Genomic DNA, 8,291 nt, shown 5'->3' with positions numbered 1-8,291 from the left:
GTGGTCAATCGAATTTTAAATTATACAACATTTATCTCTACACCCCTACACTATTCAATAGAGGAGGTAGCCAAGTTGATGATAAAGATTGTGATGAAGTATTGGGGAGTCCCATATAATATCATTAGTGATCAAGATGCTCAATTCTTAGGATGATTCTAAACCGAGCTATTTAAATTGCTAGGGTCCAAGTTATACTTCTCCATAAGCCTCCACTCCTAGACCAATAGCCAAACTAAAAGAATAAATTTGTTTCTTAAGTAATATCTTCGGCACTACGTGAGTGCCAACCAATAGGATTGGGTAAAGCTATTGGATATTGCCCAATTCTCCTACAACTTATAGCGGAGCTCTGCGTCCAACAAGAGTCCCTTTAAGATCATTATGAGACAATAATCGTCGACTCCTCACTCCTTAACGATCAGCATACCGGGAGTAATCCATCAATATATTACTTTACAAAGAAATAATACCAAAATGTAGATATTGCACAAGCTTATTTGGAGAAGACGATAAAAGGATGAAGAAATGGGTAAACTTGGGACAGTGACCATTGGAGTTTAAAGTTGGCAATTTAGTATTGTTAAAGCTCTAACTAGTGTCACTTTAATTCTTTAGGCATAAAGTGCATAAGAGATTGGTGCACAAGTACGGAAGACTCTTCCAATTATCAGTAGGGTATGCAATATCTCCTACAAGTTGTAACTACCGTTATGACTTAAAATTTATAATGTCTTTGAGGCAAGTAACTTGAAAGCCTATCACTTAGATCTACAAGATGCTTCCTAAAGAGTTTCAACTTGGCTACCTCCCACCAAAGCCTCCTACAAGAAGTGAGTTGAAATCATTTTAGTGAATCGCAAGACAAAGCTACCCAACGGAATGGAGCAAACCGAATACCTATTGAATTGGTGAAAGTTTCCCGAACAAAAGCCAGTTGTGAGTATAAAGACACCCTATAATACAAGGAAACAATCATCAAAATCTACCAATAAGCATCGACAAGGGCGTTGATAATTTAAGTCGAGGAGAATATTACGAACGATCATCATGCACCCACAACATTTTTGTTCAATGAACCATTCGTCACTTTTTGCATACTTGTACATATGCTTAACAACACGTTTTGCCTTGGTTTTGTGTATTTTTGCTTGAAAAATATAAGCAAGAATAGTTCGTAGTGCTATAGTGCCACAACCTAGCAAAATTGCCCCAAAATGACTTCATTTTTGCATGCTACGACCTATTTTCTGTATATCACAACGTCATACAAAATGTCAGCCATCTCAAACCCCTAGAACCTCTCAAGTGGCATAAGGGTGGATGAGGCTTTAGGATAGTATCAAGCGTTGATCGATTTATACAAGTTCGCACGTTAAGTTGATGGGAACTTGCTATCGCGCTTGACCCCCGATGAGCAATCTTTCGTGGACTTGTAACTATTCATTTTGCCTTCTAAAGTCTCTTTTCTCCTTCCTCTTTTTTCTCTCTTGCACTTAAGATGTTTATTAAATTGCTTATAAATCTACCCTCTTCCCGAGATGTCGAAACTTATCTGTCGCTCGTTTTTAAACTAATCAACTTATTTTTTTTACAGGTCTTCCAAGACCTAAGCGAGGTTACAAATTGGGTAACCCTTTATGGACGCATATCGTAAGGGCCCTTTATGACTTAGGTAATCCTAACTAAGTCCGAGAAGTTGGTGCAAGGGTGCTTCATAACTTAGGTAACTCGAGTTAAATATGTGACTTTACTGTAATGGTGCCTCGTGACTTAGGTAGTTTCAGTTAAATTTGTGATAATACATTGTGGGAATGCACGTATATGTTATGATGTATGATGTGGGAGTACACGTATATATTATTACGTACGATGCGAGAGTACACATATAATGATGACATGCGGTGTAGGAGTGCATGTATATATTATGATGACGTGTGGTATGGAAGTGTATGTATATGTTATGATATGGGATGTAAAAGCCCATAAATTTGTTATATTTGCTACATGTGCATGTCAGCATTTCAAATTCCAATGTAAAATTTTACATCCTTATGGTGCATGTACTATGTTGTAGGGTTGTCCTTACTAAAGAAGTCATAAGATGAGATGTTTACTATTAAATATCTTATAATCATGATTTTAAAAGATTATATACATGACATAATGCATGCTCACATAAATAAAGTTATAAAGACTTATACTTAATAAGAGATTACTTACAATGAACCCTATTTTATAGGAAATGATACTAGCTTCTCACCCAAGTGATTAGGTAGAGAAATGAGCACACACAAACTCTTGCCAATGCAAATATAAACGATGAACTATGGGCATTTCGTATATAAAAGTTGATAGATTATGTTAGATAGAACTAGTTAGGCATGTTATGTTTGGGTTTTTCCTTTTAGTTATATGATATAATTTTATAGAGATGTCAAAATCATTATATAAAGTGGAAACACTATCGTTTTGTTTAGTATAATAGCATGTCTTAAATTTTAAGATTGCATACCTTTTCTTGCATTCATATTAATAGTAGTAATATGAATGATGGAAAGAAATTTGACGTGCTAAAGGTATGGATAAAAGTAAGAGTTGGGTATTACAATAAAGAGGACAAAGAAATGGCTTAACCATCCCCATTTTGGCAAGTCTATTAGTCAAGGAGAAGCGATGGAGAAAAGTATAAACATATTTTTTGGGAATAGTCCTATGTAAATCTCAAGACTATTCCATACCTTTAGTTCATTAACATTCCAATCTTCATCATGAATAAAATCAGCAATCACAAGGGCTTCAAAAATATTAACAAAGTCGATAAACATTTCAAATGATGGTCATAAAAAAGAACCATCATCGATAAATTTCATAAAATCCTCACGAAGAATCGTAAGAGTATTCAAAAATATTTCATAGGTTAATAATACGATATTTGACCATAACCACATGCACCCAAGGGCTATTCTCATTGTTCAAATAAAGAAAAATATATTTATCATACAAAGTTAAATTTATTAAGTATAAATCCTTAATTCCTAAACCACCCTACGAAGGATAATCTCGTCCCAAGGAACGAAGGTAGGAAGGAAATACTTCTACTGTAGCCATTATTGTTGGAAGTAAAAACGTGACTTAGAGAAGACCTCGAGAGTTCTAATTGACGAGATTCTCGGCAGACGTCGGCGCACCTTCCACCTCGCTCTACCCCTCCAACTTGGTGGACTTGTACCACTTCGCGCAAGCCACGAAGACAACAAAGTCTGCGCTGGTTAGTGCTGCTAATAGGAAGTAGAACCTGTCCAAATGGCCGTGGTTCAGGTTCTCCGGAATCCACCCTGCTCTGCCGCCTCTCGCCGTTAGCTTCATCACCGCCGTCACGATGAGGTCGCTGAAGAAGTTCCCGAAGGACATGGACGTCAAGTAGAGTGCGCTTCCGAAGCTCTTCAGCCCATACGGGGCCTGCCCGTTGTAGAACTCCAGCTGACCCACGTACATGAAAACCTCGGAGGCTCCTATCAGCGCGTACTGGGGCACCTGCCACAGTATGTGCAGTGAGCTTGCGGTACCACTGCACCCGCTGCACGGCGCCCGGGCTTGCTTCAACCGGAAGTGCTCCACCGTGCCGGCTGCGATCATGGCCATGACGGCGATGACCAGCCCGACTCCCATCCTCTGCAGTTCCGTGAGCCCCACACGGCTCTTTTTGATCCTGCAGACGAGCGGGTGGAGGAGCCTGTCTCGGAGGAAAATAAAGATGACGACGCCGAGGATGTCGAAGGCCGACATGCTGGAAGGAGGGACGGAGAAAGCTCCGACCGTGGTTCTCATGGCCGCGCCTTGGACGACAAAGAGGGAGGCCATCTGCGTGAACACCACCGAGTAGAGGATGGTGCAAAGCCATATGGGGATGAGCCTCAGCACGCACTTCACCTCTTCCACTTGCGTGATGGTGCAAAGCCGCCATGGGTTGCGGCGAAGAGACTGGTCTTGGAGGGTGAAGTCGCCGGCGGTGACAAATGCCGCTCGGTCCAGGAACCTTTGCACGTAAAATTACGAACCATGTCAAACGAGAGTAAGCTATATACGTATAGTGATAGCAAATAAATTTTCAGATATAGTATGATGGTTTGGAATGATGATTGATGTCCATTTTCCATATATCATTTTGACGCAGCCACTGAACCAAAAAGGATTTACTAGTCCAACATTGATCTAAAACAAAGAATCCTACGTCTGAAAGATCTGCAACTAGATGTTACCCAGATGTGCTTGCTCAAAGTGATAGACCTTTGATAGATTCCCATCTTAATACAAGTGAAAGATCCATGTTTGTTGCACACAGCAGCATGTTCGTCTTAGTTTGGAGAATGGTGCTTCCACAAAATCTCACATTATTGGACATGTATCCCACCATCATCCACTCAGCAGATGTTAGCTTTTCACGCATGGAGGGTCTGTCACATTAGACGATAATGCTGCATGCCACACAATTTCTGAAGCCGAGAGCGATCGTTCCGTATCAGAAAAGAAAGAAGAACCACCAAACTTGGGAAAGTGACTCGTGGGATTTTAAGGTCTACTGCTTTGTTCTTAGGTTGACTCGATCTATCTTATCAATAGCAACAGTCAAGTCACCAAGTGGACTAGTGGCATTAGCTATCCCTATCTTCTAATAGGAACATCCCACAAGAGCCACGAAGAACTATTGAATTAGAAAACAATGCATCGAGACCTCGTTGACTATGTGCTCACAATCACATGCTCTCTGGTCTTTGTCATTTCTTGGAAGATCTCCACATCTTCTTTCCAAAAAATTTCCCATGAAATGTAGGCCACAGTACATTAATTGTACTGCAATTATGGTATATGATAACTGGTTTGAGAAGTCGGATGTGTTTGTACCTATGGCATGTTATCTACTCCGGCAATAATGTCATATCATCGGAATAAATCTAACAGAGTAATCAAGATGAATAAGCACTTTGTAAAGCTTACTTGAAACCCTCGGTGTGGAGTATCTTCTTGCTGCCATTGGTTTCTTGGAACTCCTCCTCATCCGTGTCGTACAGATCAACTCCGCCTGGCTGCATCTTGACCCTCCATTTCCTTGACGCGGCGACGACCGCTTGGCAGATCCTGGATAGGGGATTTCCACATGGCTTGAAGTGTCTGTACCTGGGGGTCCCACTGAGGAAGAGGACGAGTGCCACGCAAGCGGATGCGCTGGACGCCCAAAAGCCCAGGGTCCACATGCCATGGTCCTCCAGGTAACTCAGGAAGGTGTTGGAGAAGAGGGAGCCCAAGTTGAGGGCCAGGTAGAAGTAGCTGAAGAAGGAGACCTTGGAGTGTGCTTCCCTTGGGTCCTCCTCGTCGAACTGGTCAGGTCCAAAGGTGGCTATGTTGGGTTGGTAGCCTCCAATGCCAAGGGCAATCATGTAGATAGCTAGGTAGAACATCTTAACTTCAAAGCTGGAATGAGTCCCACAGGGGGTGTGACTGTCGCCGCACCCCGAGGGTTTGATCAGGAACAGATGTGAAGACAGGGATAGCAGAACCAAACCCTGTTAACAAAAGAGAGAGAGAGAAAGATGAACACGTCGTGTAGGAAGATTGATGTTGATCGACGGCTAGTATCTTACCATGGGAAGGCTTGGATGGTTAACTTACAAGCACGAAGATGACCTGGAAGACAGCGCAGGTCTTATATCTACCCCAGTAGGAATCGCTAAGGAATGCTCCGACAAGGGAGAAGATGTAGACGGTGCCTGTCCATTTGCTGACGTCGTTGGCTGCATCCGCATTGTTCCGCTGCAGCACCCTCGTCAGGAACAAAACCAGGTTGACGTTCATCCCAAAGAATGCAAGTGTTGCTAAGCCCTGATTTACTGCAATGCAGAGAAAAGGTTCAACTTTGCGAGCATCATGATCTTAAGTTGGGCTGTTTCTACCAAAACAAAAGGAAACTTTGCCTGGAACATGATGCAGAACTAGTGGATGAAGTAGACCAACTCAAAGATGCACATATCTATGCATCTTTGGAATATAAACTCAATCATATGAATGAATTGTGGACCTACATGAGACTTTCATGCATACGAGCTTCAAGAACGCATTGGGTGTGTTGCACCAACTTATGTGACAGAAGAAGAAACAAAAGAAAGCATGCACGAATCTCTTCTTTGTATGTATTCACATACGCAGCAGGTGATGTCGACTATTCATCTTGAATCATACTTCAATATACGAAAAGCCATTTCCTTCTATGATCGATGAGTAGGAAGGACTTCACAACTTCTCCTCGGCTTCTTCTTCAAAAGCAGTAATGTATAGATCTTTGTTCCTCACTTATTATTGTATTGTTGTATGAAGTCAAGCTACTGTTCACCATTGCTTGACGACAAAGTTGCCTATGTTTCATACAATACCAAAACTCATATGTGGATTAGGATGCCGTTCTCAATAAAGATTTTCTATATGTGGTCGCTTGCTTTATGTGGTGAAAAGTACAAGACAACAGAAAACATGATGCTTCCTCGATAAGTGAAGTGTTTTGAATCTTTAACGTGATGGAAAACCAGTCCACCATGTAATTATATTTGGAAACTTATTCTTTCCTCCCATCCTCTTTCTCCAGTAGATTTCTTATTTTCAGATCCTATAACCAGTATCAGTATACTCCATTTCCTCTGCTACAAATTCTCAAAGCTAAATATAGGACCCAATACTAGATTAGATTCTCTTTGCCTTCCATTTATCATTAAGAACACAAAAGTTTGTAGGATTATGGCCATAGTCCCAAGTTGGTGGAACTCAATCCTACTTTCAACAGCACCCTTGTACCATATGATGAAGAAGTAATTACCAAACAAAAACGTTGTATCAAAGGAAGTTACCAAGCACAAAGGCTCCAGCCACCCATCCACCAGATTTTGCTTTGGCAGCTGGATTTCCTCCGAAGTCGACCGAGCCATCCATGGTATACTCGGATTTTGCCTCTCCTACATTCATCTCAACTTCTCTTGCTCCTGGATTTTCCTTATTCTGCAATTATACAGCGTGAAGGCTTAGTAATCCCATCTATGGTCTTCAGACAGATGCAAAATGGCAGTGTATGGCCTACGCTAATCCTCTTTAGTGACTGATCGTGACATGTCCAAGGAATTCTTTACTATTCAATCATGAAGATTATGGTAGTACTGAAATGGCGTGTCTGTGCAAGTATTGTGAATTTAGTAAAGATGATCAGTGCAAATTACTTGATTATACCGATCATAATTCTGTGGCCAATCGGATTTAATTTGCTCTACATCTTGAAGAGGTTTTAGCTTGCAATTCTTTGTCGGGAAAGAGATAATAACAAAAAATCCAGAAGTGGTGCTCAATCGTTTAACATGTAATCGTTTTGGTGGGGTATCAATAGATATTCTTCAACATATAGTACTCTCTTGTTGATATAGCTAAGTTCCCTTTCGAACACCTTCCCACAACACTAGCTCACAAATATCATTTATGGAAGCACACTGATGCTGTCACCTAATTCTTTGTTGAGCTTTGGAGTATTTGGCTAACTAAACCAACTTATTGGAGAGGAAGAGCCAAGAAGACACAACATGTTTTGTGATCGCAAATAGCATTAGAAGATACTGACCGTATCAGGTACCTTAGATTTAGCCATGCTAACCACCATGGGAATGCACAAAGGAAAGCAGAAACAAGAGCTGAAGAGGAGTGGAAGTGAGTTGGTCGCTGAAGGGGGGAAGCAAGTCTTTATATATAGGCTGGAGAGGTAAGTGGGTGGTTGTGGTATGAAGTAGCATCATGGTTGATGTCACTGGAAATACGATAAAGGCTTAGAAGATGTAGAGAGAGAGAGAGAGAGAGAGAGAGAGAGAATTGTTCTTAAAGCCATAATCTCTCAGGGGCAAAAGATTTATCTACTTACTAAAGCCAGTTGGAGAGCATATTCCAAGGGGCTATTTACGTACAGTTGCATATATATAAGTTCACACAAAGGTATCTTTAAAGGAGGACAACCTTAGCAGCAAGTTGCTTAGTTGATCAATAGTGGGAATCTGGAACATAATCTTAAAGACTTTGTTCTGATGCTACTATGCATGCCTTTGATTTTTCTTTTTTGTTTCCCCATGTCCTGCGTTGTGCTTAAATTCATCACATGCTCTCAAGCACAGAATCTGACCTATCATCGCAGTAACTTCGTTCTGATCTACATATCTAGGCTTTTTCTTTTTTTCTTTTTTGTTTTTGCGCGTGTGTGTGTGGTTTCCTTG

General features: G+C 41.0%; 1 protein-coding gene across 2 annotated transcripts; it reads right to left on the bottom strand.

Moving 5' to 3' along the window:
- Positions 1-3,013: 3,013 nt before the first annotated feature.
- LOC103979497 (protein NRT1/ PTR FAMILY 7.3-like) lies at positions 3,014-7,726 on the bottom strand. Of its 2 annotated transcripts, XM_009395669.3 has the most exons (5): positions 7,652-7,726; positions 6,897-7,044; positions 5,671-5,888; positions 4,999-5,564; positions 3,019-4,039 (listed from the first exon to the last, which is right to left on the bottom strand). In XM_009395669.3, exons 1-5 carry the CDS (start codon positions 7,688-7,690, stop codon positions 3,205-3,207), a joined length of 1,806 nt encoding a protein of 601 aa, XP_009393944.2. In that variant the 5' UTR covers positions 7,691-7,726; the 3' UTR covers positions 3,019-3,204. The 2 variants fall into 2 exon arrangements, with proteins under 2 accessions (XP_065003694.1, XP_009393944.2); XM_065147622.1 differs by lacking the exon at positions 6,897-7,044 and having other exon boundaries at positions 3,014-4,039; positions 7,664-7,726.
- Positions 7,727-8,291: the final 565 nt, after the last annotated feature.

The sequence above is a fragment of the Musa acuminata genome, chromosome BXJ3-4 (genome assembly GCF_036884655.1).
Source record: "Musa acuminata AAA Group cultivar baxijiao chromosome BXJ3-4, Cavendish_Baxijiao_AAA, whole genome shotgun sequence".
Classification (NCBI taxonomy): domain Eukaryota; kingdom Viridiplantae; phylum Streptophyta; class Magnoliopsida; order Zingiberales; family Musaceae; genus Musa; species Musa acuminata.
The sequence above is the reverse complement of the archived record's forward strand: the minus strand, read 5'-3'. Positions and strand labels throughout refer to the sequence as shown.